The sequence below is a fragment of the Echiichthys vipera genome, assembly GCF_963691815.1.
Source record: "Echiichthys vipera genome assembly, chromosome: 19".
Classification (NCBI taxonomy): domain Eukaryota; kingdom Metazoa; phylum Chordata; class Actinopteri; order Perciformes; family Trachinidae; genus Echiichthys; species Echiichthys vipera.
Genome location: NC_139844.1, coordinates 17,840,630 through 17,857,867, shown reverse-complemented (window position 1 = coordinate 17,857,867; position 17,238 = coordinate 17,840,630). Strand labels below are relative to the sequence as shown.

Below are 17,238 nucleotides of genomic sequence, written 5' to 3'. Positions count from 1 at the left end.
TAGTCGTCTCAGAGGAGTCGCCCACGATGCCTGGTGCTGAACATCACCACTAGGAACTTCAGGATTTTTGACACAAGAAGAAAAACTTCTCATGAAGGTGAAAAGTGCCAATGAAATAATCCTGGTCTCTGAAGAGCTGGAGTAGATGGATGAACCTGTTATTCAGAGAGGATCTACTTCCATCGAACTGGGTGAAGTTGGGAAAACACTTCCCTCTGGGACATTCGTTAGGACCAGTTCTTAAGATGCTGAGTGTGATAAGTCAAATTTTCCATCACATACTGAATGTCTCAATAACTCACTGTGCTAGAGGGAAGTGAGGCTTTAACAAGGCACAATACAATAAATAGTAAGTAAGTTATGTGTATGTAAGTCAAGTTTCCAAGCACTGAAGCACTAAAACACACCATATACAATAAAAACAATGTTGCTGGGTGATACTGCCTGCACAGCAGTGCGTATACAGGTACGTTTAACATGTTTATCTAGTCATTTCAGTGTTTCATTCAACAAAAGTAATGCATAAGAGTATTTGAAACAAAGTAAGGAAATAATTTGTGTTGAAGGGGTTTCAGTTATGTTCACTTGACCTTCATTAACAAATGAAAAGATAAAAAGGATTACAACTCAAGGGAACAGATTCTAAAGGAGATACAGAAATGTGCATTACACCGGTTCTGTTCTGATTGGTCAGACATTTGTCTAAAAACACCAGACAAATGAAACACATACAGGCATATTTCTATGTTTTTGTTTTTGTTTTATTGAAAAGGAATTCATTTACAACATCATGGCATAAAACACATCACAAAAATACCTCTCAACATTCAAACAAGGCACACTGGATAAAAAGGGTAACTTTAATAGTATTTAAAAAAGATATAGTCCAATGTAACAAATGAAAACGAATAAAAAAGAACAAGTGAAAATAAATAAATATGTGAATCTAAATGATTTTGTAGTTACTAAGGGATAACTTCATCTCCTTATTAACATCAAGCAGATATATTGCATGTTTCCCATTCATTATATTTATTATATATGTCTATATTAGAGAGTTTCAACTGTTCACAGCTTCTTCTTTTTTTAACAGTGATTACTGTTCAACCAACAAACAATATAACAATAACTATCGCTCGAGGTAGTACATATATCATAAATAAAACAAAACATTGATGTACATAAATCATTACAGATCAAATTTATTACAAATCGCTTTGGTTTCACAGCTTTGCAGTTGGTGCAAGACTTACTTGAGTTAAAGTAAGAAATGAAAACAATAAAATTAGGTTTCTGGTTTGAAAATTTGGTGGTGTGTATATATCATTTAGCTAAAAATAAGAAAATATTAATAACACAACTTTTTGACAGGAAATATTTTTTCCAAAAAATAAAAAATGAAATAAGAAAAGATTAATAACATACAACTTTTTGAGAGGAAAATTCTTTCAAAAAAATAAAAATAAAATCAATTTTAAGTTTGCAAACAGGCAAAATTGCTGTGGAGCGCTCGACCAATCAGAGGAGAGCGCAGTCACGCTCACCCGGATGTACCCGGAAACACTTCCTGGTCGTGAAACTAAACATTCGCACGGTGGAAACACTGAGTTGTCTCGTCTCTACTCTGGCGGAAAGTCTTTTAAACAAGCACTATGCCGGGCTCAGACAGAGAAACAGACCTGACGGAGAGGATTGAAGCGTTTCTGTCCGACCTGAAGCGTGGAGGGAGCGGGACGGGGCCGCTGCGGGGCTCGGCGGAGACAGCCCGGGAGACGACAGCCCTGCTCCGCAGAATCACAGCCCAGGCTCGGTGGAGCAGCGCAGGTGCTTCAGTGCTCCGTGTTTGTTCGTCACAGTTTTAACTCAGACATTACAGCAGTGCAGGGAGCTGTCAGTGTAGCTGAACAGTAGGGACCTAAACAAACCTGCTGTAACAGCTGTCACAGTGACTGATCCAGGCATTAGTCAGACCCTCAGGTGTCACCACGGGGTTCTTGTTTGTATTTCAAAACGCATGGGCATATAAATGAATGGTCTTTAAATACGTTATTTGGCAATTGACCATGTTAAATAAGAAGTACGTCACTTTGTTTGTTCTTTGCTGGTTGGAGATGTAATTAAATAGTGGTAGGAATTCAGTATTATTTTATTTATAAATGATAACAAAAGTTATTTCAAGACAATTAACATATTGAGTAGGTAAAGACCACACCCATTTATGATTTTTGTATGATTTACAGAGACCCAACAATTACTCCATGAGCCGCAACAAGTCGCAATATCTATAATAATAATTATTATTATTATTATATTATATACAGTATTTATCCAGCAATCTTGTGCACACTGGCAAACCCTCCTTTTAACTAGAGATGGATCGATACCTGGATCAGATATCTGATGAATGAGGCCGATCCAGTCATTTCTTTTTTATTAATGTCATACACAGCAAGTTAATTAAGTAATTGTTTGTTGGGTTTCAGGCAGCTGCTATATTCTATATTACATTTTAAAATATCTGTTTGCAGTGCACTTTACATGCAAGTGTTATTTATTTATTTTTGCTGCTAATATACACTTTATTTGTTAATAAATAATATTTTGTACATTTATATCAGTGTTAATTATTAATTAATTAATACATTTTGTCAGTTTTCAAGCCTTTTTATTATATAGGACAGACAGGAAATGGGGTGAGAGACAAAGGGGGAGACAGTGACATTTTCTCAGGACACAAGGGGGAGACATGCAGCAAAGGGATGCAGGTCAGAGTCAAACCCGCGGCCGCTACTTCAAGGACCTTCAGCCTCTTTACATGGGGCGACTGCTCTAACCACTGGCCACCCTGCATCTCTACTTTTAAGAGGCAGGAACGTTGAACAGACCCAGCTCTATATAGGACAGGCATCTGTCTTGAAAGAGGACACGGACACAAAGACAGACCCATGGATGCAAGCAAACACAGAATTAACTTTAACTGTATTAATATCTAACACGTTACAGCAGTTAATATCCTACCGTTGTTAGGAGTTAACAGCAGTGGATTGAGTTCGTCACAAGCTTCAGCATTTACAGAGGTCTTATTTCCACTTGAATGTTCTCTGTTTCAGGCGATCTGATGGAAATAATCCGTAAAGAGGGCAGGAGAATGACCGCAGCCCAGCCATCAGAGACCACTGTTGGTAACATGATCAGACGGGTGTTGAAGATCATCAGAGAGGAATATGCCAGGTGAGGACTAAACACAAGGACAGCTACAGCAGTTGTTGCACAGGTTATAGATTAAGGTAATTGATTATACACACTCACATGAGATGGCCCATGACCGTTCTCAATGATCTGGATTAATTGCACTTAGAAGTCATGTAAAGTTCTGTGAGCAGATGTTGTTGAGTTACATACTCAAAGCAGTGTCCATTATTTTTCAGTGGATATTTTTGCTTTTATTATGGTTACATCCGTTCTGGGTTTGATTGATCTTTTAACGTGTTGTTTGGTCTTCATTGTTAAACCGTGGACCAGTCCAACTTAAAAGAAAACCGAAAAAGAAATGCAAGCAATTTGAAAGCAATGTGGTTCATATTACTGGTCTATAATCTCATAATAATTTCAGCGGTTTTCCTGTAAAGAATTATGTAATTTTGGGCTTATTATAGGAAGAAGAACAGCTCAATTGTCAATTAATTTACTATTGGAAGCTTTGTTAATAAAAATACAGATACAAATGTGGTTCCTTAAATGTGTCTTTTGTGACCCTTTCATGTCTTTTTGTATATGTGTGTTTGAAGAACTCGTACTGCCTGAAAATGACTGTTTCTGCAAAAATGGCTGAGCTTTGCACACTTTGTCTTTCTTTGAGCTTAGAATAGTGTGTCTTTATTGTCATGGCATCATTAAAGACATACAATGAAATTCGGGCTTGTTCGATCTGTTGTTTTCTTGCAGATCTCGAGGCAGCAGCGAAGAGACGGACCAGCAGGAATCGCTCCACAAGCTGTTGACTTCTGGAGGTCTCAGCGAGGAGAACTTCAGACAGCATTTCACCGCACTCAAAGCAAACGTCATCGAGGCCATCAATGAGCTGCTCACCGAACTGGGTACGTTTTTACGGTCAAGGTTGTCGCCGTTTTTGGGTTATCCGACGTCTGTCCTTAGCATTCTTGTGAATGCGTTATGTCAGCAACCCCTGGAAGGATTTTCTTCAAATGTGGCACAAACGTCCACTTGGACTCAAGGATGAACTGATTAGATTTTGGAGGTCAGAGGTTTGAGATCACTGTGACCATAACTCAAGAGTTCCTACACTAATCATAAGAACATTTCACACATTTTTTATCCCAAAAGATCAAAGATCAACTTCACTGTGACATCATACTGTTTCTGGCCATTATTCAACGTCATAACTCAGGAACAGAAGAGGAGACATTTGGTCGAATACTGAATTACACTACAGTTGAAACTGTGCCGATTGTATAGATCTCGATCCAGATCCACGTTTCACCAAAAAGTACGCTTAATACCTTTTTATTAAATTACAAAGTCTTCATTACATTATTTATATCTGGACAGTTTTGATGTAAACTGCAACTTGACTGGTTAGCAGAGGAATACAACCACAAGGCGGTAATTCTAGTTTTCTATTTCATAAACAGGTAATTTATCCGTCATGTGGTTTTCATTAAACTGAAAAAAAGTCTCTTTATACTGTGAGGTTAAACACTTTTTCAGTTTCTCCCTGCACCACTTCACTTTTCAGAGGGAACCACTGACAACATTGCAATGCAGGCCCTGGAGCACATTCACTCCAATGAGGTCATCATGACCATTGGCCGATCTCGCACCGTGGAGGCCTTCCTCAAAGACGCCGCACGCAAACGCAAATTCCACGTCATCGTGGCAGAGTGCGCCCCCTTCTGCCAGGTAGGAAAAACACACACAAGACCTTCTGTTTATGTAGGAAAAACAACAACATTTGGTGTTACTAGATAAAAGTTTGTTACAATTTTTAAAATCTTTTTCTGTTCAACAGGGACACGAGATGGCGACCAGTCTCTCAAAAGCTGGCATCGAAACAACCGTGATCGCAGACGCTGCCATATTTGCAGTCATGTCTCGTGTTAATAAGGTATTTATAACACCACAGAAAGACTTTGAAACAGTCATGTCAGAGCATGTGGGTTAACCTGCATGGTGCTGTCTTTCCAGGTCATCATTGGTACGCAGACAGTTCTGGCAAACGGAGGTCTGAGGGCCGTCAACGGGACACACACTCTGGCCCTGGCAGCTAAGCACCACTCAACACCACTGATAGTAACTGCTCCCATGTTCAAGCTCTCCCCTCAGGTAAGAAGACTCTCTAATCTGATAGATTTCTCTCATTTCTGCTGACAGAGAATGATGATGAAACTATTTTGTGTCCTTAGTTCCCAAATGAAGAAGATACCTTCCATAAGTTTGTCTCTCCACACGAGGTGCTTCCTTTCACTGAAGGTAATTCAAACAATTTCTCACAAAATGCTTGTTAACAGTCAGTCAACTAAATCAGCTTCTCAGTCGTTATAATAAATGTTTTCCATTGGTTTATCTTTGGAGGAATTCATAGTTTACATTTGTATTTCAGGTGAAATTCTCTCAAAGGTGAACGTGCACTGTCCGGTGTTCGACTATGTCCCACCTGAGCTCATCACACTGTTCATCTCTAACATCGGAGGACACGCACCGTCATACATCTACCGACTGATGAGCGAACTTTACCACCCAGAAGACCACGAACTTTAACCCGTTTAATTAACAAATAAATTAAATGATTGATGCAGACATTTTTGCCTCCTTTGATGATGTTTTGTTTCCTCTTGCCTGGCTGATAAGCAAATGCGTATTAGTCTGGAACCTCTCAGTTCATCTTTGGTTTCCAAGGGGCGTTAACAACGGAACGGACCAAAATGCCTCTGGACCCAATTCAATAGACCTACAACCAATCACAGCAAAGAAACGGCAGTGTTTGGTACATTCTGAAATTTTCTTAAATTACAGCTAAACAGCACAGTTAAAGCAATTCTTACCTTTCTGGCATTTTTACACTTTTCTTTTGTCATCTTAAAATGCTCCTAATAAGCGTATGACACTAAAATGTAAAGGAAATCCACCAGGTGTTGAAACCCCAAAATATTCACTTTCATATATTTCTGATAAAAGTCCGACCAATCATTTTATTTGGTCCGAAGATAATTATTGCCGAGCTTCCTCCCTGTCATTCGTCACTTGGTTTCACTTGCTCTGCTCATGCTGCAATCAAGTGCCATGGGAAGTCCGAAGTTTCGGACCTCCAACTAGGCGAAGTTCACTCTAATGCCTGTAAAAGTGAACCTCCTACAAGTGAATTTAAGGTAGGTTGATCTCCCCAGAAAAAAATTCTTAAAACATTTTATACAAGAAATAGACAATACAGTACCAGAATCTTGATTCATATTTTATCAGCAATGCCTATTTAGCTGTGTGAAACAAATGAAACATCAAGAGCACGAGCTCGATAGATTCGTTCCCAGGCTACAAGTCTGCAGCAACATAACAGTTATTTGATTTGGTTGACTGTAAAAATGTGTAATGTAATTTGCTGTGAAAGTAACGCAACTAGAAGCCAGTACTTCAAGGTTGAATATGGAGAATGAGCAGAACAGCGCCATCTAGTGTCTCAAGATTGTAGTCTCAACAACAGAAAATAATTCCACCACTCAGGTTGCCAGGTTTGTCAGACCCGGTCCAGTAGCCTACAGGAGACCAGGGTCTGTTTAAGCCTGTTTGAACCCACCCCCTCCAGCAAATTGCACCTTAAAAACAAGTATTAGAGGAGTTACCGTTAGCCGCTACAGCTAAGTAAACATGAAAGTTAGCTTACCGATCAAGGAGAAACGTAGTCATTTCAGTGTGCGTTTTAATGCCGTTGAACTCCTTTATCTCAGTCCAAGGAGTGAATGCCTGGCCTATATCGACTCTGGTTTTTGCCCGTCTCCGGTCACTCAGCTGGACAAATAACGCCCACTTCGCTTTAACCAGTGCCAGACTACAGCAGCTGCACCAAACAACAGTCAACCCTGGCAACCCACAATGTTGGCCGCTATTGGCTGGTACAATGTAAACAGAATGTGAGAGAAAGTCATTGTCAAACCCATCACATTTAAAAATATATATATATATTAATTCAGACTAAATATATATTTTTTATAGAGAAGCAATACTTTCATTCTGTACCCCTCAAAATGCCCCGTGGGTTTATTATTATTATTATTTTTAAATAAAGATTTTGTCTATTCAACCTCTGACCCAAATCAAAACAACAGGTGCATTCTGGGTCATGCTGAAACGCTCAATGCTAAACAGCCCATGGTGCATCCTCCAGGTGACTTCTGCTTCAGTGAGGAAGTTTCACCTTGAGTGAGGTTTGTGAGACAACACACTAATGTAATGGGTCAGTTTATGTCCGTGTTGTCTGCCAAGGTGATGCTTTATCCTGCTGCTCGAACATGGCAGGTTATTTAATGTTGTATTTTGCACCCTCCGCGGTGTCTGTCATTGTCTGTCATTGTCATTTTTGTTTTTTAATTGTCAACGTTTTGTTCTTGTTTCTGATTAAATCTAGTGAGGCTGTAGTGAAGGGGGTCTGATTAGGGGTATATGCTCAGGCTGCAAACTGCCATCTAAATTAACATATTGTTGCTTATAATGACTCTGGTGTGATGTGCACTGCACTTTATTTTGTAGCCTGACTACATACATTTTAACTGACCTATGTGTACAATTTTACACAATTAGTCTTATTTTACTTTCAACTGTGTAAAGTTTCTAAAGTAACATCACTTTAACTTGATTATAATATTTTAGTACTTTAGTATCTGATCATGCAGCAAACTTTTTAAAACTGATGATATTAAGACAATTTGTTGGTCATTTTTTCATGGTGATATACTGAAAATGTGATCAAAAGATCAAAAGAAACATCCAAAGTCAGACCAACTGACAGATGCACGTCTGAATTTCTTTTACCTATTCAGTTAACTGATGAATGCATTTTCTGTACATTTTAGATACCAACAAGAAAGGCTCAATTATTAAAAACAAATAAGTAAATGGTTGTTTCAAGAGTCAGGAATACCATTTTGGTGATGAATTGACCTACAAAATGGATCATTTTTAAAATACCTACTTAGAAATACTTGAACCTTGGAATGTAATTCTCCTTCTACCTCATACCTAATGTATACAAAACATAAGTACAGGGACATGGTCAGTCCATATGAAGTGTAATTGTAATATCTAACCACAAGGTGACTCCCCATCCTGCTTTATTCAAAGGAAGTGAGAAACAGCTCTCAAAATCCACAGGGATTTTTGGGCTTGTCTGCCAAGCGTACCGTTGCGTTGAGTTGAGTGGTTGGATGTGAAGGCTTGGGATGAGGGTCAGAGGGGAGCATGAGAGGGGTTCTGGCACCCGCTACGGTCTAACAGAGAGAGTGCATTGTTCTCTGACCTAAATTTCTTGACCTGGAACTGCAGGAAAAAAAGGGGAGAATGAATAGGACGCAGCAACATGTCTTCACTCTCCACTGCCCCACACTCACCGCTCAGACCGTGACATCATCCAACTGTCACACAACATTTTCTGACAATTAGCCCCTCTGAAAGATTAAGACCTCGAAGTGCAACCAGCAGTGTAACATATCTGCTCTCAGTTTATAATAGATCATTATAATGGTTCATCCGACTTGTGTTGAATAGGTTGTGGCTGGTTATTGGTAAAACATTCAAAGATTCAATCTGACTCAGGAGCTTAGTCTCCCGGTTAAAGCTGAAACGTCCAAGGACTGGGCAATGATTTTTATATTATATTTATATTATTAGAAATATTTGGAACCTAACCTGTAAACACAAGGAACAAAAACAGGGAGTGAAAATAAAAAAAATAAAACAATGTCATTAGAAAATAGACTGTAAGCTGTCGCAGATCTTTCAAAATAAATTCAAGTTTCTGATAAAGGGTCAAGAAAAAAATTTGAAAAAGGTTTGTTCTGTGTTGTTCTGTGTTGTTCTGTGTTGTTCTGTGTTGAGTCAACGCAGTATTTCTTTCAATAAGTGGAAAATATCCATTAATTTTGTTTAGAGAAGAGCAAACCGGGCCTATGCACCTCACTGAAGACAGGCTTACTGCTAAGTGGGGACTGTCTTTATATTAAGATTTGTGGGTTTATTATATTCTATTCATTAAATTTTATTTATAGTGTTAAATCATAACAAACGTTATCTCAACACTCTCCATAAAGAGCAGGTCCAACTTTACTTCGCTGGACTTTACCCATTTTCTGCTACTTTACACTTTTACTCGGTTTTAGAGTGAAATATTGTTCTGTTTACTCCACTGCATGCATTTGATAACTTGAATTACTTTGATTCTTTACAGATTCATATTATTACCTCAGCGTATAATCAGTTAAGCTATAAACATCACACAATGCCGTATTATTAGCTTATAGATTTATCTACCCAGAGGTGTATATATAAAGAAGTATAAACTTAAGAAGTTTAAACTTGTATAAAGAAGTTTAAATCATTAAAGTGATGCTTTCACATTAATGCATCACAATTTATAATCCAATAATATAAATGAGTCAGAAATGGGCCATTCTGCATAAAACCTTTGGTATTTTAAGGTTATTTTGATGCTAATGCTCAAATCAAACGTGACCTTTCACATGTGGAGTTTGTGCCGGTGTGACTCTGCAAAGGCTTCCTTCCTACACATATGTTTTACATTACTATACACTTGATATGATGTATTACACTGTCCACATCTTCTAAATGAACAGTGGAAAAATGAAGAATACATTAAAAAATCACTAAATAAACATCGTGTTCATCAGTCAATTGCTGAACATTTAAATGAATAATAAAAAAAATAAGATCAGTATCAGTTAATTGCTTAACATTTAATTATACATTTAAAAAAAACTATTTGACACCATTTCTAAATCACTCCAGACATTGTTTTTTCTTTATTGGTACATATCAGAAAAACATATACAGCAATACCATATTTTTAAACTGTAGTATTTAAGGATTATTTCACTGCGGTTATTCCCTGCAGGTCCAGTGGTAGTTCTCAGTCACACACACACACACACACACACACACACACACACACACACACACACACACACACACACACACACACACACACACACACACACACACACACACACACACACACGCACACACACACACACACACCCATCATTCCCCTTAATCTGCCACTGAACAAACAGTATATACCTGCCCACAAACACTAGTCAGCTGCCTGATTTGTGCTCCAGTCATGTTTTTTCCTTCCTCATCCCTTTTGGGCTTTTTTCCATCGCCCGTCTGTCGCTTCCTTCTGTCCTGAACAAAGTAAACCTCACTTTTATCCGTCTTACTCTTTTCACCATACTCACTCGAACCACATTTAGATGACAGAAAGACACACTGGCGTTACCGTCTGGGTGGCCAGAGGGGCTCATCAGCATGTCGAACGCATCCAGTGGCATCATCACATTTACGGGCGTGTCTTGGCGAGATCCCACTTGTCATTTTTTCTGCGTTTACGGGCTCGTCTTGGTGCGTCGTAGAGGAGGAGGAGGAGGGAGGCAGATAAATCTCATTCTCTTTTTCATCACACTGACTTCATTCTTCACGGCCCTTTTGATGAGACAGGGGAGCAAACCTGGGTGGAGTCTTGGAGATTTACGGCACGACAGAAGCGTGCGGGCCATTAAAGCCCAGCGTCCCGCTAATGAACAGTCAGTGCAATCACACCGAGAGGAGTACAGTATGTACAGAGCTCATCGATCCGATGTCATCCTTAGGGACGTGTAAGCTGTAGTCTGACCCTGTCACATGAAAGGACAACAAGATTCATCTTTGTTTTCTAATCAGAGCTGATGTTGGATTATATGATGCTGTATATCGGACCTCAGACTACGGGTTATTGTATTGTGGTGTAAGTTTCAGAGTCAAAGCACACATTCAATTCAGCAGCTTGTGAAGGCAACGACTACAACAGAGTTTGGGAGTCATGTGCAAAACGGCAACAAAATCATCCCTGCATGGTGTGAATGAATGCATGGTGCTACCCCCAACATACCCTCCCTCCCACCACCCTCCCCTGGGTATTGACGTGCAGCCGGCAGCCCCAGCTGTTGCCCAGTGATGCAGAGCCCCAAACTGTGCGGCGTCTCGTCATCAGAGTGGCAACGTCTCGTGGGAGAGCAGAGATGAGTGCTGTAATTAGCGGGGAAACGAGGCCAGCGGCAAGCCGAGTGTTCCTGCGGGGCCCCTGGGGGCCCCGGGGGACTTTTAGGACGCGTGGCTAACCTGTTGGGGCTACCTGTGGCTGTAAGTGCAGAGTCAAGTGCTGATTTGTTACAACGAAAGCTCTGAAATAAACATGTTCCCCTTATAAATGTTTGGAGACAGGATGGAGGCGAATATGGACTTGCTTTTGATGCTACACTCATAATCAGAGTTGAGGGTGATAATGTTTAATTTTATATAATAATATCCAGTAAGAACTAATTAGGACAGAAGGGAAGGAGTGGGAGCCGCTCACTGGGCAATTGATTAATAATCTACTCTCACATACCTGGACACTTATCTTCTTTTCTTTGTGCAATAAATGTATCCACCACTTAAGTGCAATGATTTAATCTTACCGCTCATTTCTGTCGTATACAGTCATACATATTTGATCTTATACATTTCCCCTACATTTAACTTATCTGATTTAACTTTCTGTGAATCTTATTTCACCTGTATTCTTACATCTACCTCACATATATTTGACTAAGAGCTTATTATCTGTATCTATTTAACTAAGAGTTTATTGGTTATCCTATACTGTATTTATTTTATACCTCCCTCAGTTCATCCCCAAAGGGATCAACAAAGAGAAGTCTAAGTCTAATTCAGAATTAAACAAAGTGGGGCACCCTTTGTTTTATGTCCTTTTAAAATAAATATCTTTGTGTTTTGGACGATTAGATGGACAAAATAATACAGTAAAGTCGTCACTTAGAGCTCTAGGTAATTGGTTTCGGCCCCTTTTCATTAATAAATCGACCAGTTGAACGATTTATAGATTAATTGATATTTAAAGTCAATTGAAACCATAATATTTAAAGTGTCGTTATGCCCTTCCTTCATAAAATGTGATCTTGGTTTGAGTTTAGTTACTTGTTGTGGGGATACTTTATTTTATCTCAAATGTGTACAGCGTGTACAATAATAAATTACGTGTGTGTGATGTACCTTCTGTCTGTCTGTGTCTGCATGCGCCGGTGTGTGCAGGTGTATGACGGCTGCTTCTGCTCCATCTGCGTCTGCTGCTGATGAGTAAAGCCATGAAATAGATCCAGCTGGAGATGTGCGGAGGAGACTGAGGCCTCCTGGGAAATCATCCACACCTCCACCAGCACCGTGTCCACTTCTTTAGCACCCCGGAGAGCTATCAATAAGTGGGTAATTGAATTTTAAGCACAAACACTGCCGTCAAATGAGCGTCAACGTGTGTGTGTGTGTGTGTGTGTGTGTGTGTGTGTGTGTGTGTGTGTGTGTGTGTGTGTGTGTGTGTGTGTGTGTGTGTGTGTGCGTGTGCGTGTGTGTGTTGGGGGGTGTTTAGCTGTGTGAACATGGTGAGGCTGTCATCCAGCCCTCTGGGGGTTTGCACAGGAAGGATGAATGTTTAATCCATTAAATAACAATTACAGCCTGTAATGGTCCAGAGTGGCTGCTGCAACATGGCTGAACTGCTCAGAGCCTGGAAATGAGTTTGCCTCTCCATGACACAAAGCATCCTTACATCACTGCGTTTGAGTGAACCAGCAGCATAAACACAGGCTGCAGACTCACGAAGCTTTGATGTACTCACGATGGATCATTTTCAGGCTGAATCCAGTATTTTTATTTGAATTTTGAATTATTCTTAAGGCCGACTGCAGTGTGGAGAGGGTTTTTGAAATTGTTTTAAAAGAGATTAGGGATCAGATGACGTTAGAATTCCCACAGAAGCAACTATGTGTGGTCACCCATGAACAACGACGAATAACAAAAGAGACACAAGTCAGAAAACGTATGAAAGACATACTGCAGCGATAGTAACGCTAACACATTCTCTCTTTTTTTTCACAAAATAGGGGTTTTTGTTGAAGTGCCAGCGGTATAGCCACAGTTGATATTCTCTTAAATTCTAGACAATAACAAATTAACAATATTTCAGAATAAATCAAGTATTAACACTCTGTTCTCTAATCTTGATCTCCAGTTATATCGTTTCTATCGTGATGCTGAAAAACCAGCGGCTGAACTGCTTCACTACAATATTTACATCATTGGGACGATACTTTATCTTCTGATTATTACACGTAATGTTCATTTTGCACCAAAGTTCTTCATAAAATACTCAGTGCTTTTCATTTGTCAAGTGTTTAATTCACACAGGTGTAGAAAGACAATAGACTTTAGCATGCGTTTATATCATATAGACCATTTATTTATTGAATAACAGACAAAAAATGTATGATACACTGAATATACTGTATATCATAACTGAGATATGAAAAGACTTTTGTCACGGTAGATGTTGCCCAAAACCCCCAGCCCTACTGCCTAACCACTAAATTAAAAAAAACATTTCCAGTGTTTCAACTAATAAATAAAAGTCCAATCATAAGTGACGCACCTTTAAAAAATCCATAAAATAGGAATTACCTGATCCTTCATTAATGTTTGGTTTTCTTCCAGAACCTTTTTCAAACCTTTCAACGAGTCAAACCAGTTAACCAGCTTTTAGACTTCTGTGCAGGTAATCAATTATTATTCTTTCATTTCTAATGATCCAATCGTCTCCTGGGATGCTTCCTGGAAAGAGATATGTAATCTACTCATTAAAGGAGAAGTGCTGGGAGTTAATTGGAGTTAATTCATTGAGCTGTTGATTTTCCTCAAGGAAATGAAAATGTCCTGCCCAATAACATTCAATAAAAAAATTGCAAAAATAGAAGTAAACGGCTAATTTTCCATTTATTAAGTGAAAAATCTAAATAATTGGAGAATTTTTGACACTTTCTTTTTCGGTGTCCTTGTTTGAGGAAGAGTCTGTGTTTGTTGTAATCTAATGTGACTCATGTAATCTGGGTTTCTCTGTTATTTGCTTTGATAGCCTGTTCTGCTGCACGTGCACGTCCTGTACGTCAGCGTCAGATGCCAACGTCAAATTGAGTAAAACTTGCGAAAATAAGCGGTACGTAAAAATAAGTGAAAATAAGTGAAAAATCTAAATAATTGTGATTTTTCGATACTTTCTTTTCGGTGTCTTGGGCTGACTTCGCCTCATGACCTCGGGACCTATAAATTCATGGCTATATGGTTCTGTAGCCGTCCCAAGATAAACATTTGATGTTTTTTCACTTCATGTTTTTATTGATTTATCACGTCACTCACTGTTCAGGCCACATATGCAGCTCATGCTCCTGATGCAGAGAAAGAGCCACAATGAGGTGCAGGCTGTTTAATTAGTCGCCCACTTGACCTTCTGCAACAACTCAACACATTCATTCATAAATATTCATCATGTTGTGTGAGTGTAAACCATCTCGTCCCCTTTAAGTGAAAAAGAGGTTTTACTTTGTGGTTATAAGGGCCTTCTCTCAACTCATTTGTAAACAAATGCTGATGACAGAACAGACTTTTATTCAGTCAGCTGAAAACAAAAATCCCTCTTAAGAATAAAAAACAGGCTCTTGTCTCTGGAGTCAGAAGTGAACAGATGTTTGGAGAGATTACATTTCCACTGTAAATGAGGTATGTGGACTGCATGACAACATGGCTCAGTCTGAGGCTGCAGACATTAATCCCAGGAAAATGGATCAAAACTGTTCGGAGTCAAAAGAACGAACCTTTCACTTGGTTCAAAAAGTAAACTGAGTGGAGGACTGTCACAGCTAAAAAATTAAAGCTCCCGTATTTAGCTCATTTTCAGGTCCATACTTGTATTTTGGGTTTCTACTAGAACATATTTACATGCTTTTAATGTTCAAAAACACTTTAGTCTTTCTGAATATTCAGAAAGACTAAATTCAGAAATTCCATCTTTTTTGTAACGCTCCAATTTAGCGCCTGTCTCTTTAAGGCCTCCTCCTGAAAAAGCCCGGTCCGCTCTGATTGGTCAGCGTCTCTGGAGCGTTTTCACATCTGCACTCTCGCTTTCTCTGGGCCATCATTGCAGCCGGGGAATAACTGTAACAGCACTGTAGCAGCACTTTCTAACTATATACTGTATAGTTGTGACATCACAAACATAGAAGAAGTCCTGACGGCTCATTCAAAGACACAGTGTCTGAATACCGACTGTGTGCATTTCATTCTGACACTTTCTCAGTATTTATAAAGCACCTCGCCTGCTTTATAATAAAAAAAGAAACCTCACTTTTTACAATATGGGGCCTTCAACACTTGTCATTATTCATGGGAGAACAAATATTCCAGAGAGAAAAAGAAAAGTAACTGGGAATAGTTCACGTTTTAAAAATGCATCACCAAATACAGTGACATTCATGAACTTGCGAGGTTTTGAAATCATCTGCTATGGACGGCGTGAGTGACACGATTGGGGAAAGCGTTCTCAGTAAAGGACTAGCGGTTGATAAATCCACAGAGCAGCCATCTGAGTCAGACATGAAACCAAGAGATATTTGGGGGATTAGAGGATTAGAAACATTTAAAGGTCTAAATGGAGAGTTAAGCGCTCAAGTGTGTTTTTAGTTCTGTGCATGTGTGTGTGCACGTCCTTGTAAATGTGACAGTGGCTTAAAAATAGGAAAATGAGGGAAGTGAGCCTTTTGAAAGCTACGATGCATTAAATAACAAAGAATATGATTTAGTAAAATGACTTTACCTCACTGTAGCGTAAAGTGTGTTACTTCACCCTCACACACACACACACACACACACACACACACACACACACACACACACACACACACACACACACACACACACACACACACACACACACACACACACACACACAGTGATCGTTAGGTTGCACTCGTGATCCAAAGCGAGTTTGCTAGCTGTGGTTTTCTCATGCTGTTCACACAATGGCCTGTGTATGGGAGCTGCCTGGTGGCGTTGCTTAATTAGGCGAAGAGTTGATTCATTTGCACTAATTGACAGCTAATTAAAGGAGTGAGGGCACATCGGATTGACGTTCCTCTGAGCGGAGAAGCCTTGACTGCAGGGGATGATAGAGAGAGGGAATTATGAAATATCGAATTTACTGGGTAGCACCTGCCATTAGAAGTGGCCTCAAACATATGGACGTGTGTGTGTGTGTGTGTGTGTGTGTGTGTGTGTGTGTGTGTGTGTGTGTGTGTGTGTGTGTGTGTGTGTGTGTGTGTGTGTGTGTGTGTGTGTGTGTGTGTGTGTGTGTGTGTGTGTGTGTGTGTGTGTGTGTGTGTGTGTGTTGAAATGCAGCCTGTTGAGTCCAGATGCATATGGGTCAAGTTTTCTTAAGCTACATGAAAAAAAAGAAAGTGAATTTGATTATAATATTCATAATGATCATAATAATAATATGTTAATTTCTGCCTAAAACCAACAAATTATTTTAAATGGTTTACAAACAAGTTGAATGCTTTATTCTTTTTGCTCATTCAAGAAGTTATTTTACCTCTTTGTTGTTGTTTTGTAAACCGACAACATGAAACTGTATATTATTTAATGCATCATAGTGTAGTATTAATGCATATGTATTTTTTGTTAAAAACAGAAGAGTTTAAAAACAAAAACATGGATTTGAAATTTAAAGCTGCAGAATCTGGAGACAGACTTCCACTCCTCGCTTTAAAGCTGCTCTGATCAATATTTTCATGTGTAACGTAAAAGGTTGTTGCTCGCATGAATCACCCAACTCTGCAGTTTACCTACATGATGTTAACTACAGTACATTTCCTTCCACTAAACAAATGCTAAAGGGGCTGTACTCGACAGTCAGAACATTAATGAGGCAGCAAAGAAGAAGAATTAAGTCACTCTCCCTCTGTGTTTGTTTTAATCATCTAATGTAATCTGAGTTTCTCTGTTATTTGTTTTGATTGCCGGTCCGGCTGCGCGTTCATGTCCTGTACGTCAGTGTCAGGCGCCAAAACATCGGTC

General features: G+C 39.3%; 1 protein-coding gene across 1 annotated transcript; it reads left to right on the top strand.

Moving 5' to 3' along the window:
- Positions 1-1,573: 1,573 nt before the first annotated feature.
- On the top strand, positions 1,574-5,799 carry eif2b2 (eukaryotic translation initiation factor 2B, subunit 2 beta). Its single transcript, XM_083934151.1, has 8 exons — positions 1,574-1,824; positions 3,111-3,231; positions 3,946-4,097; positions 4,757-4,920; positions 5,030-5,125; positions 5,206-5,343; positions 5,424-5,490; positions 5,621-5,799. Exons 1-8 carry the CDS (start codon positions 1,653-1,655, stop codon positions 5,776-5,778), a joined length of 1,068 nt encoding a protein of 355 aa, XP_083790277.1. The 5' UTR covers positions 1,574-1,652; the 3' UTR covers positions 5,779-5,799.
- Positions 5,800-17,238: the final 11,439 nt, after the last annotated feature.